The 20,403-nt window shown below is 43.1% G+C and overlaps 2 protein-coding genes across 7 annotated transcripts in view; one reads left to right on the plus strand and one right to left on the minus strand.

Moving 5' to 3' along the window:
• Positions 1–295: 295 nt before the first annotated feature.
• LOC110087957 (platelet-derived growth factor receptor-like protein) lies at positions 296–11,487 on the minus strand. 2 transcript variants are annotated; one of them, XM_072990046.2, is made up of 7 exons: positions 11,169–11,434; positions 8,525–8,858; positions 7,746–7,897; positions 5,777–6,070; positions 2,730–2,869; positions 782–993; positions 296–621 (listed from the first exon to the last, which is right to left on the minus strand). In XM_072990046.2, exons 1-7 carry the CDS (start codon positions 11,221–11,223, stop codon positions 612–614), a joined length of 1,197 nt encoding a protein of 398 aa, XP_072846147.2. In that variant the 5' UTR covers positions 11,224–11,434; the 3' UTR covers positions 296–611. The 2 variants fall into 2 exon arrangements, with proteins under 2 accessions (XP_072846147.2, XP_072846145.2); XM_072990044.2 differs by lacking the exon at positions 296–621 and having other exon boundaries at positions 649–993; positions 11,169–11,487.
• A 7,698-nt stretch (positions 11,488–19,185) lies between these two features.
• The window catches only part of ANXA6 (annexin A6), a 56,341-nt gene continuing 55,123 nt past the window's right edge, over positions 19,186–20,403 (plus strand). For 4 of the 5 annotated variants that reach the window (XM_020809951.3, XM_072990047.2, XM_072990048.2 and 1 more), the window contains exon 1: positions 19,186–19,322. The gene's annotated coding sequence lies outside the window, so the exon portion shown is untranslated. Of the gene's footprint in view, positions 19,323–19,629; positions 19,793–20,403 lie in introns of those variants that run through there. The other variant, XM_020809953.3, reaches the window with a different exon arrangement.

Genomic DNA, 20,403 nt, shown 5'->3' on the forward strand with positions numbered 1-20,403 from the left:
GTTCTTGATATTTATCGATCTGTATGTTTTTGGACTTACAGTAGGTGTGGTATTAATCTTTTATGTAAAAGATTAGGTTTAGGACATCAGAATTAATCAAGAATAACTTTTTAAAAATGTGTCCTTAAGCTCATGTCTCAGAATCTAAATTTGTAAGCAAAATGGTGAATATTTTAATTTCAACAAAAGTTCATTTTGGCTTTGATTCAGTGCTTTGTGTTGGCAAGTGACACTGGCATTAAGACTCAAGAAAACCTGATATATATTTTCTTGCTTTTCACATTTTGATTCAGTATTGCTTTTGCATTTTTTATTTTATGCTAAGCTATGCAAGTTGTCTACATATATAAAGCTGCATGAGTGCAATCTGCCAGATTTCTATTGAGAAAGGTACACTTTTGGGGATCATGCTGTTCTCTCCCTAGCAGCATGATCCCTATCCAGACTGGAACCACCCTCAGCATGTAACTGCCAACATTTAAGAGAGATTAGATCACCACCATCAACTCATGTAGTCTGGCCCTGTAAACCAGGGCATTTATTTGGAAACAGAATTCTTGAGGCAGTTTTTCTTCTAGCAATTTGAATACCTGATAATGTTTTCACATCTTTCACAATATTCTGTAATAAAAAGGAAAATTCAGTATCTTTGCTTAGGGGAAAAAACTTAGCTACTGTATTTTAATGAATAAGTAACAAGGGGTAAAGAGCAACGTTAGGGAAGACAAATCTAGTTTGCTGGTTTCACACAGCAGCCAGGACAGAGGGGGGTTACCCAGACCTTGTCTTCTTTGGAGATGGTGTGGTGGGAAGCAAGCGAATTCGAGTAGACACTGTGGTGGTGCCCTGCAGATTTTCAGCAGTGCAATGGTACAGCCCATCATCCACAGCCCGTGCTTCATCTATGTAAAGGATGCTTTCGGATTCCTTCCGCACCTGCCCGCCATGTCGCACCAAGTCTGCACGCTCACGAACGTATGGTGGCCTACCCATCTGAAAGGGAGGAAAAGCATTCTTCTATAAATACTTCTCTCACACCAAATTGTGGCAGAACACACAAGCTGATCAACATCTGAGACTACCAGAAATGCAACAGGGTAATTGTCATGTCTGTGCTGTCAGGATTCATATCTCTATCACTGTTCTTTGGATTTCCTCTCCGGCATGCTTTCAAGCCCCCACACCTTTGTGTGTTTTAAATTTTTGTTAGGTGCCTTGGGGTTGTGATCCCTGAAAGGTGAGTTAGAACATTTTAAAATGAAAGTAAAATGAGTTCATAAAATGCTAACTCAATGAAATTAGGGTAGTTACTGAAGAGCTGTCCTCAGCACCCTCCTGTGTTTTCCAATTACTTTATCTTTTTTCTTCCACCAAAAAAGCAAACAATACTAAAAAACCAAAATACCCTTTAAGGATTAAAATATGAAATAACTGCACAATGCCTTTCTACAGAAAGTGCAAAAAGCTGTCCATCTGGAAGCACCCAATGTATGAACTACAGAATCTGGGGTCGGCAACTGTGATCTTCTAACTATGAGTGCATGTGTCTGTTTGTTCTGCCTACAACTCCCATCAATCATAACCAGTGAGAGTTGCAATTAGAAAACTTCTGGAGGGTTACAGTTGCCCACCAATTCAAAATAAAATAAAATGAAGTAAAATAAAATAAAACCAGGTGTTCATGTTGTACATGATAATTTCGCTGGGTGTTACACCCCACCTCCAAAAACAAGAAGAGGGCTCATCTACACTGGGTCTTTTGGAGAGGGTGAATGTGTTGGGGTTGCTTGGGGTTGGATGAAGGTACAATATGCCATTTGGTGTGATCCTTGCATCCAAATGGCATATTGAAGCTCAAATGACCCTATTTGGTCCGACTCCTTGTGATGTTGTGAAGTGGCTCAATAAGTGAGCCACTTCAGGATATTGGCAAACTGAACACTTCCTCTGCTTCTTGGCAGAGGGGAAGGGGAAGTGAAATTTGTTTTATGACTCTGGTAGGCATTACTTTTTTAAAAGAGGGAAACAAATATTTTCTTGTCTGAAAGGCTGGTCAAGGAATTCCTGCTCTGTGGTCTACCAAATCTTGGTCTACCAAAATCTTAAAAGACATTTCACTTCCTCTGCCCCTCCATCAAGGAGCAGAACAAGTGTTCAGTTTCCTTATATCCTGAGGTAGCTTACTTATTAAGCCACTTCACAATATTGGAAACTCCAATTGGAAGGAGGCTTGACAGCTGGGAAGGCTCACTTTTGGTACATTCCCAGTGATCACACACACTGGAAATGGACCAGAAAAGAGTGATCTTACCGACATATGCAAAAAGTAGAAGCCTCTCACATGGGGTCAAACAGGTGCAGGTAGGACAGCTCTGGAGACAGTTTGGTTTCCTTCATTTATTACAATGTGTGATCATCAGAAGAAAAGAGAGCAAACTGACCCATCTTCACAGCAGAACAAACAGCAAGACAAATGCCCATCTGATCAAGCACAGGGTCTGTCTCTGACCTGTTCCTTCAAGGAGGTCAGCCCAATTGTTATAGTATTTGTCTTGGTTTGTCTTGGCGTGGCAGTTTCTTGGGCCATGACAACCTTTTGTTCAGATTTGTAAGAGAAAAATGCCACAGACTGGCAGTAGAGCAAAAAGTCTGAAAGAGTCGTGTAGCAGGAGGTGAACCAGTTTGTTGTTCCAACACCCACTGGACCCCATCAGCACCCTGCCACCTACTTGCTGTCCTGGATATTCCCAGGTGAAGTCAACAGCTATTTCTGGTTCCCCAAACACAGTGCAGGTGACATTGAAGTTGTCTCCAATCTGAAAGAGGGCAGATGAGGCTCGGACAGCAGGTTTAGGAACTGAGGAGGGATCTGCAGGTTCAGAAAGAAAAGGTGAAACATTCTGTGCACACAAGGACATCTCTCTCTTTTTCAGTTGTTGCTGGCATGTATTCCAAGATCAGTTGCTACCAGTGCTTCATAATGGACGGAAGTGGGCAGACTTTAGACTGATCGGATGTTATTTCTTTTTTCACTAAAGGTCCATTAACTGAGCAAGAAGGCGGGCGTGGAATTACAAAGCATGGTGCCTCTAAGCACACGCTTAGGGTTTCACAAATAATTTTCCACCCAGTTTTCTTGTTTTCAGCAACTTCATTTAGGAAGGAAAAATACTTTTTGTTGACAGTATTATTAGATCATCAGAAGTCAGATGCCTTTACTGATCTCCCACAAATTACAAAGAGCTGTACCAGTAGACTCTGATCTTTCTTCTTCCAAATATTAGGACTGTACTATAGTGAAATCCCACAATGGGAACATAAACTGAATGGGAATGTGGGGGAAAGATGCTGCAGGTGATACTTCTAACATGCTTCACTGTGAAACACTATGAAAGTGTCACTACTTCCTCCATCGTCTCATAAGAATTAAAAGCTTCTGACTGGACCTGATCACAACCAAGTTCCTGATTGGCTGGAAAGGGAGGGCGGCGATCTATATATACTCCTGGGTCAGTTTCAACCTTTTTGCAACATAGGGTCTGCAAGCCATGGCTTTTCTTATTTGATCCAGGTAGCCAATTTCCCATCGGCCTTGTTCCCTTGGAGATTATATTTGTGAAAATATGACAATGTAGCTGCATCTGCCACCCATAGGAAAATTCATTAAAAGTCCCCCAGTTGAGCATATTGGCACATAAGCTTCACTTCACCTTCTTTTTTAAAAAATCTGCGATGGTGCTGAATTTCTCTCCCTGGTAGATACTCTTGCCCTCTTTATTCTTACAATGTTTGGGGGAGTATTTATGGCCTTAGCTTTGTATTTTAACAGTGGTTTTACAACCACATATCTGCCTAGCTATGTTCAATTAATGGAAGGCAGCGAATTCCCTCTTTGCCTATTCTGTCCCCAATTTCCTTCTCTTTTTTGGACCTTCCCTTTACCCAGACGTTGTCTCCCAAGAATTCCCCGCTCCCACCCACTTCTCTTGACTTCTTGCCTTTTCAGATCCACGGCTTTGCTGTCCCAAGCTCCTGCTGCTTCTAATCCTCCTTTCCCGCCTAGGATCTGAATTTCCTACTATCTTCGGTTAGTAGGCAACCTGTTGCTCTCCAGAAGTTTTTTCAGACAATAGGACCCACAAATCATGGCCACAGGTTCTTGGCAGCTGGCATTTAAAACATCCGAAGGGCACCAGGAGGCCACAGTCAAATCTATTCTGCTCAGCCACTGGACAGCCCAAGATTCTCCTCTGATATGGCTCAGACAAAAGTGCAAGACAAGGGGTGAGTTCATTTGACTCCTTCAGACATTATAGGCTAGAATTCCCACCGGTGCTACCCCACATTGCCGACTCCAAACCACTGTGGGAATTGTAACCCAAGATATCTGAAGGAGGGATATAACGACTGAAATCCTGTTTGTTAGCATAGTAAGTCACAACTTGAGTAGGCCCATTCGAATCAGTGGGACTTACAGAGATGTTGACTCACTAAATCTCCACTGATTCAATGAGCCTGCCGTAGTTGCAACTCACTCCACTAACCAACAGGATTTCAGGCAATATGGGTTTACTACTTTCTCCAGTCCCAATGATTTTTAACACTTATTCCCAATGGGGAATCCCTCCAGGAAACTGAGAGTGTTCTTGGAGCAGCAGCAGCAGGCGAATATGGCAGGTACTGTCCCCCATCCCTGTTCTCACTTAATTCTTTTGCAAGATCCAAGTTGGACAGTCCTGTGCTGTTTTGTGCTGAAGCATTGTTCTCCACAGAGTTTTTGCCCTTGCCAATTTCAAGCTGGTTTGCCCCTCAGTTCCAAATGGTTGGGTTAGTGTTAAAGCCTGAAACTGACAAAGGGTGCTGCTAAGGAATCCGGCTGAGAATGGCATCGATTCCTGTTCAGTATCGGATGGCTGCGAAGGTATGTGCCTGATCACACCAGAAAGGGTCACTTTAATGGGACACTTCCGTCTTCCAGGAAATTGCTCCCTCCTTGCCCCAAAGGGTTGAAGCCCTACAGCTGGAGCAAAACGATCCCGCCTGAGCACAGATTGGGGTCAGGTTTGGGTATATTTCTGTGCATTGTGGGATTTCTGGGAAACTGGCCACTCTGGACTGCTCCACAAGCAATCCAGACTGTGATCTATGTCCCCGTGTGAAAACCCCCCTGAGGCAGACAAGCTTTGCTACAAAAATCTTTCTCTGAACATCAGTGCTTGACTTGCACCCATGACTTTCTTCAGCCCTGACTGATTAAAGGGGTCAGTTCTTCCAATTCCATGCAGCTTCCAGATTTGTGACAGCGGCCAGCTGGGTTCCTGCCACTGACTTGCATTTTAAACAACTAGCTAGCATCTAGATCATAAACATGATCCGTGCAGAGTTTTCACACATTTGAATCTCATACCAATATTCCTTTTCCAGAAGAATTGAACTTTCAATGGATGGAGCTTGTTTTGTCTCTTAAGAACCCTCATCTCTTTTAACATTCTATACTGAATTGATTTCAGTGTAATACTCTAACTTTGCAATACACTAGGGAGAAAGACAAATAGATAGATAAGACAAATAGATCAGCAGCATGTTTCTCTCCTAAACATCTGAGTGCAAATGGCAGAGAATGTCATTATTTTTCTGGACAATGAGTTCAAGATTCCTCCAGCCAGCATGAGCATACTGGTTGTGGGATTCTGAGAATTACATTTAAAACTAATCTCCTCCCCATGTCTACAGAAGAGAAAGAGGAGATTTACCGTTTATCCTTATGACAACTTACAATTCACATAAATCAGCATATATTTTGTGGAGATCTGCCTCACTCTGTTCATGTTTGCCATGCAGTACAGGGAGCCAGCATAGGAAGGATGCGGCCGATGGATTGTGAACCCTCTCTTCACATTATAGGAGATGTTGATGCCATCCACCGGCACTTTCTCAGGTGGGAACTCCCGGTGTAGTGTCACTTTGGCCCGTGGATCAGTCACTTGGCATGGCAAAAGTGTGGGATGGTTTGTCCGCATCTGGATGACTTCATAATAATTTTCTGTAGGCACAAATAGCTCCTGAGGGTCTAGGAGAAAGCCAAAGGGGACACAATGAACAACAGCACTGACCTGTAAGGGCAGGGAACATGTCAGACTGCAGATCTCATCAGCCACTGCCAATAAAGCCACTGATGAGGGATGATTAGAGTTACCGTTCTGTAACATCTGGAGAACCTCATGTTTTTAATTTCTGATCGGAGTAAACAAAATTACATTTTGGACTACCAGCTTCAGAATACTCTAGCCAGTGGCTACAAGTAAAATCCAAAAAGTACAATATGGAACAAGTAATCCAAAAAGTGATGATTCCAATCTCTGCTCTGACCTGCAGAGACAGTTTCTCTTATGGTAGCTAAAGAATAATTGTCTTGTGGATTGGGGAAATGGGAGCATCTCTCACCAAAACTTTGGGAGTTCATGCCATGAAAAGGCTTTCTAGCTTACACATTAACTAGCAGGCCAGGCCTGGGTTTTTTGGTTTGTTTGTTTGTTTTTGTTTCTTTAATGTCCAGTGAATTCGTAAATTTACTCAATAGTGAAATCTTAATTTTTCACCTGTACTTCTCCTATCTTCACAGGAATATTGAAGAAATTTAGACTGGGCAGTTCTGCATTGCCAAAATAAAATAAAATACATGGCAGAAGATATGGATTGTCTAAACATGACATATGCCAATTTATACAGATAATGCAACTTTTAATATAGGTGCTTTTATTTAAATAGGACCAACAATGTGGGTTGATATAATGGGAAAGAATGGCAGATATCTTGTGTGCCTAATTGCTCAGCCCACTGTTCAAGTAATAACTGGTGATGAAGAAGTTCAGCATTATATTACTAGCTTTATAAATACAAGAAGAGAAGGAAAAGGACAGGAGATTACAATTCATCTTACATTGGCTGAAGGAGCTGCTTGGATGAGTAGCAAAATGTTTCACCTGTGACTCAACTTCCAGATAACCACACCTGGATGACTGAGGAATGGGGTGTGCGAGGCCATCAGAATGGTTGAACTGCAGCACCCCTGATACTTTACCATTGGCAATTATAGGAGTGTTACAGATCAACATCATTTGGAAGCTCATGTTTCCCACTTCTGCATAAAACATTTGCTCAGGTCTTGACCCTCTAAAGGAAGCTTGAGTTTGCAATAGCTGAGCAGGGCTGTTGAAGACGGGACATGTTGGAGATCACTTTTTCATAGAGTCACCATGAGTTGGCAGGAACTTGATAGCATATAACAACAGCAACAACAAAACAGGCTTCAAGAGGTTCAAAAGTAGATGGCCTAAAACTAGTTTCCAGTCCCGTCAGCGAAGAGGGGCCTTCCTTTTAGTGCAACTGTCCCTAACGTGGCTTTTCAGATATCTGGGCTACAATGTCCAAAGTGTTTATGGGTGGATAGGGATGCAGTCCAATCCTCTAGAGCCATGGTCCTCAACGTTGGGCCTCCAGATGTTATTGAACTACAACTCCCAGAAGCCTTCGCCACCAACTCTGCTGGCCAGGATTTCTGGGAGTTGAAGTCCAAGAACATCTGGAGGCCCAAGGTTGGGGACCACTGCTCTAGAGGACCCCAAGTTGGAAAAGGTTGTTGTAACATTTTGCATTCCACTGAATCACAGAACAGCAAGGCCTCCAGGGAATGCTCCAGCCAAGACAACAAAGTTGTTTCATGTTTAAACCCATAAAAGTCTGACCTGTGAAGAAGATGTATGTTTGGCCCTGCCTGTCCTCTCCGTCATGGCACTCACTGTCATGGCACTGGAAGGACCAACAGCTATACTCTCCCGTATCGGCAGCCGTGGAGTTGAGAACTATCAGCTGGCTGTGCCTCTCAAAGTGTTTGATTCTAAAAGAGAGAGAGAGAGAGAGAGGAACATGGCCATACAAAGGTGGGGCAAAGGGGTGATGAGCACTTTTCCCCTCCAGAAAGCTTCCTCAATAAACACATTCCTCACTCAATGCAACAGTAAGTAATGACCTACATGTATTGGACACAGACGCTGGGAAGCTATGAACATTAAAAATGTAAGGCTTGCTGGATCAGGCCAAAAGGACTATCTAATCCAACATTCTTGGCCCCCATTGTACAAACAATAACTTATGGAAAGATCATGAACAGGATGCAAGTAAACTTGTGCTCCTCTGTTGCCCAGTAACTGGCATGCAGAGGCATATTGCCTCTGAAGTTGGAATCTGTACATAATCATCCCTGACTAGTAACCATGAATTTGCCCAATCTTCTTCAAAAGCCATTGGCACCAACGACCATTGCTACCTCTTGCAGTAGCAAATGCCACTGTTTAATTACGTGGTGTGTGAAGAAGGCCATCATTTCTGTCTTTCTTGAACCTCCCATCATTCATCTTCCATGGACAGCCCTGGGTTCTTCTACCAGGAAGATGGGGTTTGGGGACACATCTCCCCATCCATCCCATTCATAAGTTTAAACTAGAGCCCCACCATCAAAACTCACCGGAGACGTCTTTCAACATCATCATCCTCCAGGTAGAGGGGATATCTCCATTTGACAGCCTTTCCTTTGCAGCGCAAGTCCAATGTTTCTCCTGCTTTAAGCACCAAGGTGTCAGAAACCTTCTGAAATTTCCCCTTTGCCACTGCCCTTGTTAGGATAGACATGGAAGGTTGTCCTTGACCCGAAACCACTGTGGGTTTGACCTGGCTTTTCTTTGTTGTCCCCTCTTCTGTTTTCTGTCCAGTCACTTTGGAAAACTTCGTCTCTCTGGCTTTTGGCTCCTTCATGAGCTTCTTCTCTGTAGCTTTGGAGACTGTTTCTTTTTGGCATTCAACTGTGAAGAGACATTTGTAGACATCATAGCGGTACTGTTTCCTCAGACTTGGGCAGGTTGGCTGTTTGGAATACAGTTCCCAGAATCCCCCAGCCAGCTACTGGCCACTGGCTGTGCTATCCAGGGAAATTCTGAAAATCATACTTAAGTATGTACCTTCCCATCTCTGCCTTCACTGCACACCTAAACAAAGATTCAAAATGTGGGGATGCCATTGCTATCTCTTGCATCAACCTTCTCTTGATTACTTTTGATAACCATGTTGTGATAGCTCACATTAAAACACATAGTAACAGAGGTTGCAGAATGAGAGGACACAGTGCCTTGATCTTTGCTTTCAGCCAAAGAACCAAGAGTATATCCCAGGAAGGATACCTTGAAGAGACCAATTTGGCCCCATCCATTGGCCAGAGAAGCTAAATTTGGGTTGTAATATCTGTTCTGTCCTAGTATATTCCAATTTTCATAATGGTGTATGTATCTTCTTTACCTTTTCTCTGTCATCCAAGTAAATCAAAAAGTGTACAAGGGATTTTATCATCTCTTTAGACAGTTTCATTATTTCTTTAAGTAAGGTTCATTGCTGTTTTTCTTTCTGACAGCTATCTTGCTGAAATTATTATGTCCAATTTTTTATTCACAATTTTTGATTATCCTTATGGGCTCACTTATTTGTTATCTCAACAAAAGCCTTCTTTGTGTCATCAGCTCAAACTCCATTGGGAATTCTACACCTGAAAGTTTTTGGAAGGTCCTTGTTATCATCTTTAATCTTCCCATGGCCCCACTATATACCCCTGTTGTTTGCTCCCAAGATAGTGTAATGTCAATATCCTGATAGCACCCAAGTTAAGTTTAGTTAGAATGAAAAGGTAAAAATTGTGGAAATGTTCCTGAATAAAAAAGAGGTTAAGGAAGGACGGTCTATGTCTGCTGTCCTCAGACTTCAATGCATGCATAAGGCACACACAGTTACACATAAAGATGTAGTTTTAATTTATTCCGTATTTTTCCTATAGTCAGGACTTTGGGTTACATATCTGGAGATCCTGTTGACAAACTTTATTCATCCAAGGTAGGTAGGTAGGTAGGTAGGTAGGTAGGTAGGTAGGTAGGTAGGTAGGTAGGTAGGTAGGTAGGTAGGTAGGTAGGTAGGTAGGTAGGTAGGTAGGTAGGTAGGTAGGTAGGTAGGTAGATATAATATAAGGGTATAGTATTTGCAACTGTTTCAGTGTAAAATGGACTGACCGTTCTCAGCTTAAGGCCAGAATATATGCAAGATCATCTCTTTCCATCCTGCCTGGATCTTCAGCAGAGACCCTAATGATGTCCCACAGTACCCTGAGAAGCTAGAGTTTTCTATGTTGCAGCACCTTGAGTTCGAAAAACTCTTCCAAGGGAAGTCAGTTTGGCATTTGGCCCCACCTCTGATGAGTTTCCAGTAGGCAACCAAGACTGCGATTTTCATCTCTTGTATTTAAAAAAACTGATTTTAAAGTGGCCTTTCGAGTTTTTGTTGATCTTTTCTTTTTAATAATGAATTATTTTAAATTGGTTTTAATTTATTTTAAAATAACGTTTTATCTTCATGCAGTTGTATATTGTTAGGGGTGGGGGCTTTGATAAGCAAAATCTTTTAATAAATAGATGTGCCTTGAAGTTATGACCCACAAACACTGAGGCTGATTACTTTTCAAACTCCTAGACATTCTTCAACCTTCTTGAATTCTTTAGTGTTTGCAAAAGAATCTGGTCATAACCTGGAGCTTCTTGGTTACTCTGTTTCTAATAATGCTTTCTACTCAATTAAATACAGTACTAGGAGGGCTGGAAGCCAAAGGAAATAACTTTAGCAAAATAAGTATGTTTGCTACAGAAATCTTATTATATTGTTCCACGTTCAAACAAATATGCATGAAACTAAATGACTAAATAAACATTCAGCTAGATTTCCTCCCCAATCCTCAGTGAATGAGATTGTATAAGTTTGTTGGCAATTTATTTTCTTGCCATTCTCCATCACACAAACTTCAAAGCTGTTTTCTACATATTCCTCTCAGCCTGCTCAGATTGGTAGGAATTTTGCACAATGGAACTTGGTCTGGGGCCAGGCCAAAGCTCGGAAATTAATTATCTACACACAGATCATCTCTCTTGGCTTCTGATTCCTGGGGCAGGAAATGAGGAAAATTGGCCAACATGGCCCTCTTTCATATGTGAAAAATCACAAAAAGCACCAAGCGCTTTGCTAAGAAAAGGCAAGGAACTGTGTAGTAGGTCAAGAATTACTGAGAGAAAAATAAGGCTTACCCCAAACGAAGAGGAGAAGGCAGCAGCTCCAAACAGCCAGACCCTTCGAATTCATCCTGGGACAGACCAGGCACAACCAAAATAATGTCCTCTGTACAGCCAACTCACAACTGAAAAGCTGCTGCCACTACTGCAACTTTCCCAGAAAGAAGAAACCTTGCACCAGTGTGTCTTCCTGGGTCAGGGATGCGGGCAGCAGGGAGGTGAGGAGCTGGCGAGTTCATGGAAATCAGTGCAAAACAGACTCTCCCCTGGCCTCGTTAAACAAAATCCCTTTCACACATGAACGCCACAAGAGTTCAGGATCCCGCAGAGGAGGTGAATGGAGCTATTCAGCACTGCTCTCTATGTGACACACTCCAGGCTTTTAAAATAACAAGTTCCAATTACAAAATATTACGGCTGAGCCCTTTTTCAAATACATGCCACAGAAAACAGCAGGGAGAATGGAGGAGGCAGCTGATGGTTCTAGGCACTGCACAAGACCACCCCTGAATGCTAAGATAAGCACCTCGGAGAACGAGCCATGTATACATGTAAATAATGATAATTTTGTGCTCTCAAGTCGATTCCAATTTATGGTGAGTCTTTCCAGGGTTTTCAAGGTACAGAGTATTTTAAAATGATTTACTACTCACATCTTCTGGGGGGGGGGCCCTGGGACTGTGCAACTTGCCCAAGGCTACACAAGCTGAGCCTTCTCCGAAAAGACACAGGGGAAAATTAAACTCCCATCCTCTGGCTCTACAGCCAGGTACCCCAATTATTTTTATTTTTATTTTTATTTTTATTTTTATATTATTATTATTATTATTATTATTATTATTATTATTATTATTATTATTATTATTATTATTATTATTATTATTATTATTATTATTATTATTATTATTATTATTATTATTATTATTATTATTATTTCTCTCACCTCCCACATGTCAACTATTACCAGTCTTTCCAGAATGCTGAATCAAGTGGGCAAAAAACAAAGGGCCGATTTGCTTATAGAAATCAGAATCAAAAAGGGCAAAAGGAGTGGGGGTCAGATCAATGGGTTTGCTGTGTGGCAACCATGTGCAGAATAAAACCTACCACCCACAAAAAGGATTGAGTTATGAAGGGACGGTGTGTATGTGAATGGGCTTGGCCAGACAGCATTTGCTCCTACAAAAGCACCTCGTTAAGCACTAGTAATCTTGGTGTTTTTTTCTGTTATCCAGACAATGCAATGTTTCATCTGGTATGATCAATGCCTTTTAGCCTGCCTTTCTATGCTTTTTTTTTTTGGCTTCTTTTGTTCCATGATTTTGTTGTTGCTTCCCCCCCACACACACACACACAAATAAAATAATGCTCCTGTAATGTGGGAAACACCTTGCTACACTATTGTCTCATAATCCATTGTAAATAGCATCCTGTAATATTTAGTGCCATTATATTGTGGCCTGTAGCCCAAATGCCACCTGACATTCTTGCACCATTCATTTTGATATCTATCCTGCAATTACTATATCCTATTGCTGGGCCATTTCCATTACTCCCCCAACACCAGGTAACAGCACCAGGTTTTATCACTTTAAGAAAGCCTCTTGCTGAGGGTTCTTTTATGTCCCATGTGGCATCATCTGGAAGATCTGTCCTATATGATTTAATTGATTCTGTTGAATTTAGATGTTGAACATAAAATGGCCAGCCTGTCTGAGAATCCCTTGGCATGTGGCGGCATATGTAGATTCAATGAGTTTGCCAACAATTGTGTAGCTTCAACTACCACATTAGTGGATGGAGCTCTTGGTGGCAGTTGCCCTTCTGCTAGGCTAATAATGCAACTAAATATTGCCAACATGGTCACATGGCTCACTGGGGCAGTACAGTTGATGGTCTAGACATGGTCTAGAGGGGCGGGGTAAAAATCAAATAAATAAATAAATAAATAAATAAATAAATAAAAATAACCTATATTCCACAACTATTCCTTCTTGTGAGATTATGGAGAGGTTTGTTAATAAATTGTATTCCAGCCTGTGACACACCCTATCGGGGTGTATGTGCGCCTTGTATCTCCAAAAACATTCTGGTAAATCTCTCCTGCGCTGGAAATAAAAATGCGTGGTCCACCCGTTGTGGTTATGACCCCTTTTGTATTGAACTAGTCCCCAACCCTTTCCCTCCTCTGCCCACAATGGTGTGGTCCCTGAATATTACCAAACATGATACCAACTCCAGGTACAAAGGTTACCCTGATCAGTAATATCAGGTCCGTAAGGTGTAAACAAAGGATCCAGAAACTCCAGAGTTTAGCGCTATGGCACTTCAAATGCAAAGTTCATTTCCCTGTCAGAGGCTTGTGTTAGGAAGCCTTCAATTTGCTTTTCATTTGGGTTTAAAATAAGCTTCTTTTATGAAAGATGCTTCCTTAAGCCATGTTATATTTTGATTTGTGGTGACATGATTAATCTCTTAGAAACAGACAGATGAGATGGGTTTGCAAACTGGCCATTGAAAGAAAAACACCAATGTCATTTGTAAGGCACCTTAAGATGTAGCCAAACAGGAGCAGCTCCTGGACCAATCAGGGAAATACCTCTTTCTCTCATACACACCTAATCGCTACTTCCTCTAATAAAAAGTCACTTGTACTACCAAAGACTTGTTCTAAGTAAACTACAAATCAGTTGCTGTTTTCTTTCTCAACCAGCAGGTTGCAGAGTTGTCTTGCACAATAATCAGCAGCATTGTCTGAAGCTGTGCTTTATAATTGGTCAGATAGCAGTAACAGAAGGAATGATAATCTTCTTGGTGAAACAGCAAGAAATAGTTTTGCATTCAGTGGAAGAGACATCCGTGTCAGACATGGCTGACATGGAAAGCAGCCACCACCCTGAAAGGATGGGAGATCAGACTGCAAAGGGGACAAGATGTAGCAATGAGAATGCTGGAGACAGAAAGGTAGGTCCATGGAATAGAGGGAGATGCTTACTGCAATAAAGACTGTTGCCTAGGGCTAGTTACAGATATTCCTTGCCATTTTGATGATATTACTTTTCAACTATTAATACAGTATATCCTATTATTTAATATCTTTGCACATCCTTCTAAGATAACAGATTTCTGTCCTCTGAAGATGCCGGCCACAGAGACTGGCGAAACGTTAGGAAGAACAACCTTCAGAACACGACCAAAGAGCCCGAAAAAACCACAACAACCAACTAACAGATTTCTGCTTATCTTTCATTGGCACACAATTTCAAAATGCTACTTTACATACTTTTGCCAGCTTGACTGTAAGCATGCTAAGTTAGGAAGGAACATTGTCATACACTGAGGAAAGTGGGTTTTTTCCTTCTTCCCTGACTCACTTTCTTGGCTTGTATATATTACATTGTATCCACCTACAGTATACCAAACACCTACAGTATACACTGAGATAATGTGTTTGGTATACTGTAGGTGGATACAATGTAATATATACAACCCAAGAAAGGAAAGAAGGAAAAAAACCACTTTCCTTATATTATATATATACAAGAAAACTACAGGAAGGGAAAATGGAATATAGCACCCTGAAAATTGAAATTGATAGCTATAATCATGGTCAGGAGCAATCCACGCATTGCAAAATTTTGTTGCAGGTTCCGCTTGTATGGATTTCTTGGCATTTGCATGTTATTGGATTACAATTCCAGGCAACTATAACCAGCATAGCTGGTAAGGGACCATGGGCGTTGCAGTCCAAAACATCTGGAGGACCACAGTGGCCCACTCCTGACTTAGAGCATATATAACAGAGTCATGCTTCGGAATGTATCAAGAAAGCTGCTTTGGGGGTGGAGATGCATTTCAAACTAGGCATGCATCTTTTCTCAAAACCTGACTACTACTTGGGAAGAAGGTTGTCAGCTCTCAGGGCCTGCCCAAAGTCTTAGCAAAGTGCTGTGCTTCCCTGGGTTTCCAAATCTCAGGGAAAGTGGTGCTGGGGTGGTGGGTGGCAGAAACTTGGGGGGGGGGGCTTGTATGAGAGAGGTGGCTTTAAAGTCTGGGTGCTTATCTTTGCCTCTTCCCAGGTGTGCCAAGGTTCACCACATGTGTTTGTATTTGTGTCAGTCCTGCCCAACTTTCTTATTCAAAAAGGGAGAAATCTGGGGAATGCATACACATGGGCACAAAGTCTCAAGGGAGAACACTGGGGGGCTGGTGATGAATCTTCTAAAAGCTCAGCATGAGGCCCAGGGGGGAAACACCATCATTTTTTTACCTAGTTGAGGCTGTGCCAAGCACAAGTACAAAGTGCATTGCCATTTTGTCTCTTGCCTGTATTCTCAACTGGTCATGATCCTCACTGCCATAGGAATAGGTATAAATACAAAGTGCATAGTATGCATACTTCATATGCTGAAGAAGTGGAATTTGATTCATAACAGCTCATGCTGAAACGAGTCCCCTCTCTCCCACTCCCTTCAGCTCTGCTACACAGAGGTGGGAATGAGAGAGGGAGGAATGAGAGAGGAAGGAATGAGAGAGAGGGTTTGGCATTTTTGGATCTTTGAATGGTCAGTTCGATGGCCCAGGCACTTTTCTCTTGGCTGTTTTAATAATGCGTGGTTCTAAGGGTCCTCAGGACCAAGGCAGTGCGGGAGGAGCAGCCACCCTTCCCATACCACCTTAGCCCCAAGGAACCTCAGGGCCTGACATTATTAAAATAGCTGAAACAGAAGTGACTGTGCCACTGAAATGGCTACTTAAAGTCCAAGGGCTTCAACACAACTGGCAGTGAGTGTGTGGTACTGGGGGGGCTTTGCCGCTACTGCCTCCAGACTTGAACTGACTGTCTCACCCCAGCTAATGGTTGAGATGACCCTGCTTCCTTCAGATAGGGCTGTGGTGATAAGACAAATGGTGCCCCTGACATGTCATCTTGACAGGGGGGAGTGCTAGAACTTTCAGACCCATATTGCTGGATCAAGCTACTTATTATAACGAATGATACTTTATTACTTTTGCCATTGCTCATGTGTTCAACGGGTTTAACCAAAGCCAGATTTAAAGCACAGCACAGAAGTTCTCCTGTTCACCAAGAGGCTGTTATTCTAAAGGAGAAATGCCTACTTCCGGTGTTGGGGGAGTGTGTCCAAGTTTGCAGTTCCAAGGATCCTGAAAACAAAAGCAGGAGTGAGGCACACGTGATAGAATTAAACGTTCAAGGCTAGGCTTTGTTGAATTAAAACAGTTTTTTGCCCAAGCAAAATTGTTAAGAGATCGTATCTCATTCAGCAGGGAGGAGAGAAAGCCATTCTAACCAGGCCTTGTTTTTGTAATGTATAAAAAAGAGAAAAAGAAACATTCTCTATTCATACCATATATGGCCTCAGAATTTTTTTTAATGGAAGTTGCTCTTGATGTCACGTGACACACTTCAACAGTTCTTCTCCTTCCTTCATTTCTGGGCACAGTGGCTGCCCTTGTGTGAGGCTGAGGGCAAGGACCGTTTGGTCTCTGCTGGCCGAACTGTCTAGCTTCCAAATGGCCCTGGAAAATCATCCCACTTCTAGCCTCCCCAAGTAGACTTTGTCTAGAGGGGCCGGGTATAAATTCAATAAAAGTAAAAAGTAAAGTAAAGTAGCTCTCCTATAGATGTAAGGGGGCCCTGTGTCTGACACAGAACAGGGAGAACAGGGAGAAAAAGCAGGAAAAAAGAGAGAGATAGGAGCTAGGACCCCCAGGGGAGAGGAGGAAGGCAAAAAAAAAGGAGGAGGCAGGAGAGAGGAGGATTCTTCTAGAAGAAGAGGAGGAGGAAAAGGAGACTGTGACAGCAGAAATGGAGGAGAGGCTGAGATGAAAACCCTTGAAGCTGGAGAACCTTAGGAGGGCTGGGTGCTGGTAGAAAATGAGGACCCGTGGACGGCAGAACTGGTCCCTCTGTGAGGGCCAAGGACTGAGGCAGAAAGGATATACTGGACAAGTCCACCACACAAGCCTTCCTTCTGGGGTGAGAGGGAGAGGCGAGAAAGGAAGAAGGGATAACAAGAGCAGGGAACATGGAAAGATTTGTTTCTGTGCCCTTCTGCCTGGCCTCACCAGGCCCACTGGTCTCTACAAGGAGAGAAGTGGGGAGAAAGCACCCCCTTCCAAACAGTTGAATAGAAGTATAAACCATTCCCGCTGCCACAGCCCCCCCCTGCTTTGCATACCTCAAGCGGGCTTTCTAGGTGATAGAAAAACAAGGGGTGGCTCGTCAAGGACAGAGATATAAGTACATGAAGGAAACAAGTCAAGGAACTTGGTTATACTCACTGAATGAGCCCAAACTGCAGATTTTCTCGGGACGCTCTTTGACTGGGTCTGGTTTGGTTTTACCATTATTGGGGTTGGGTACAATCCAACAAAATCTACTCTCTACTCACGACCAAGGATGCATTTTTTACTTACACTGACTGGGAAATAAATCCTTTTGAATGTAATGGGACTTGCCCACCCCCTCCCCAGAGAGAGAGAGAGAGAGAGAGAGAGCAGTGAAATGAGATTCAGGGGAAATTCACATGCTAGTTTTTTAGTTAGTACAATTATCATATTGTAAATGCATACCATCTCCTGGACAAGATGGCTGGACAATGTCATCGAAGCTCTCAACATGAATTTGACCAAACTCCAGGGAGGTAGTGGAAGACAGGAGGGCCTGCTGTGCTCTGGTCCATGGGGTCACGAGGAGTCGGGCACGACTGAATGACTAAACAACAACAAATGTATACACATATATGTGCCGTGTGTGGTTGAGGATGTATGTGACTGTAAACAGACAGGGATGTACATGCAAGAGAAATGCCAGTTTCCTACACTGAGGGTGGTGGGGGGGAAGGGCATTTCATTCTGGCACTCATTGGTCCAGGGGCTGTCCCTTAATAGCATGTTCCAGGGGTGCCAGGAGGAGACTAACTGCCAGGAAGTCCTGAGAGCCTTCGTGGCCCAATTTTATAAATTAAGCTCCAAGATTTAATTAATTATATGTGAAAGAGGGTGTTTCACTGTGTTTTGAACATACAGTATTTTTTCCTATTTCAATTGCAGCTCACAACAATCAAAACTGTCTTTTGTTGTTCAAATCATATTAACATGTGATGAGTTTCCATGATAATCAACCTCTTACCGCAGAGAATGTCTCTCTCTCTGGGGAGAGACTTTCTCCATAATGGAGACCTGTCATAATGGGTAATATAGATTCACATTTTCTGGTGTTGGGTCACATAAACTGTTTAGGCTATTTACACACACACACGCAAGTTTACACACACACACATGCACAAGAACTGGGAACTGGGCACCAAATTCATCATCATAAAAAACACATAGGACCGTGATAGATCCTCCACTTATTTTCCAACAACTGAGCTATGCTATTTATTTATTTATTTATTTATTTATTTATTTATTTATTTATTTATTTATTTATTTATACCCCGCCCCTCTAGACCAGCTATGAGCTGTCAAGTCACTTCTGACTTCCAGCGACCCTCATTGAGTTTTTGAGGTACGAGAGATGTTCAAAAAATGCTTTACCCTTTGCCACACCCATGCAGTGAGCTTTCATGGCTGCGTGTGATTCATATCCAAGTCTTACGAGTCCTAATTGGACACGCTACCCACTATACTGGCTCTCTACTGAGGTACTGATCTTGCAAAAACGACAACATTTGACTTTATTCAGCAGACTGGGTACCATTTTTACTCCGGGGGTATATAACCCAAATCCATTCACACACCCAAAGGATGCACCAACAAACAGTCAAACTTCACCCCGCAAAAGAATAAGCAGCGCTGTCACCCAATCACCCCCATTTCCTCCGATAATGGTATCCCCCGATAAAGGCATGTCTGCAGCGGGCGCCACTCCGTTCCTCAACCGGGGGTGGGTGGGTGAGTTTGGGGTTAAAGGACCAGCCAGGATTGGAAGGCTCTGGAGCGTGTGACGTTGCAGTTCGAGCAGAGCGGAGCAAATCGGAGAGGGAAAGAGACAGCTGCCGCCGCCGCCGCCGCCGCCGCCGCCTTGCTTGGGGAGGTCAGCGCGCCTTGGCTCCACCGTATCGAGTGCCGGGCTGACGAGAGGGAGAGAGGGAGAGAGAGGTGCCGCCGGAGCAGGAGAGGTCTGGGCCCTGTGAAGTTGTAAGTTTGCAACGGCGGGCAGGGCATGAGAAGGGTTAGGGCAGTGGGGAGGGAGGGGAGCCTGGCAACCTACAAGAGCCCAAAACCTCTTTTTTTTTTTTTTTTTTTTTTTTTTTTTTTTTTTTTTTGAGTGTCTCAGCCTGATTCTTTCCTTTTGCACGGTAATGGCAAAAGCCCGGTGGGGATTCCTCAGCCTCGCCTCCTGAAGTCAGGAGGTCTTGCTAAAGAGGAGAGGCTCTCTTGCCTGGGGGGTTTCGTTGTAGAGTATTTGTGGAAGCCGGTAGGTGTGGTCCGGGCACATGGCCAAGGAGAGCGAGCGGGGATGGATCGCGGGGGAGGTTTTTGCCGTCGACTCTTCTTGGGAAGGAAACCCATCGCTCTGGGCATCTATCTCTTACGGTAGAAGATAGGAGCGAAAGCCGTAGGGCTGAAGTTGCGCGTGCCAGGCGAAAGCTGTGGGATCGGAGTGGGTAAATATTCCCGCATCCAGAAAATGGAGAAGGTCCCTGCCATTTTAGGGAGACCAATAATTCATGCACTACTTTTTCTCTCTCTCACCCGCGCATCCACCCCAAAAGACAAAAAATATGAGAATGGTGGGCACTGTAAAAACTGTTAGCAGATTCCAATCTGGAGGGTGACGTGTCTGCCTGACTTGATCCATATCTGTAGGAAACCTCTCCCCTCCCCCTTGTAAAGCTTCATAGACTGTATATCACTTGTGCAGAGATTAAACTGCAGGAGCCGTGGAGACAGCCGTTTTGTGGCTGCATTTCAGAATAAACTGTTCTTGGCCTCCGGATCTTTGGCAGGCAAAGGCTAAACACACTGCAATGGTTGGGGCCTTCTTAGGGAGAGACCTCTTTTCCCATGTGATTATAATGTGAATGCCTTTTTGTTCCTGAGCAAAAGGGGCACTGAAGATTGTAAGGGTTAAAATATCATGAGCCATGTCCCTTCCCCACCCTGCCTCAAAAATCATGTGAACAGAGATTATGGCATTTCAGATATTTTGCTTAGTTGTAGACTTTTCAGCTCAACTGCCCACTTAATTTTTATGAAGGAATAAAACACTCACAAA

Source organism: Pogona vitticeps, chromosome 2, assembly GCF_051106095.1.
Source record: "Pogona vitticeps strain Pit_001003342236 chromosome 2, PviZW2.1, whole genome shotgun sequence".
Lineage (NCBI taxonomy): Eukaryota > Metazoa > Chordata > Lepidosauria > Squamata > Agamidae > Pogona > Pogona vitticeps.

Bases quoted from the DNA above. Each gene is read 5' to 3' on its own strand.
- LOC110087957 (XM_072990046.2), bottom strand. From the start codon at position 11,223: ATGAATTCGAAGGGTCTGGCTGTTTGGAGCTGCTGCCTTCTCCTCTTC. The intron at 8,859-11,168 runs GTAAGCCTTATT...GTCTCTTCACAG, and splicing joins CCTTCTCCTCTTCGTTTGGG to TTGAATGCCAAAAAGAAACA. The intron at 6,071-7,745 runs GTCAGACTTTTA...GCTTTCTCCTAG, and splicing joins AACATACATCTTCTTCACAG to ACCCTCAGGAGCTATTTGTG.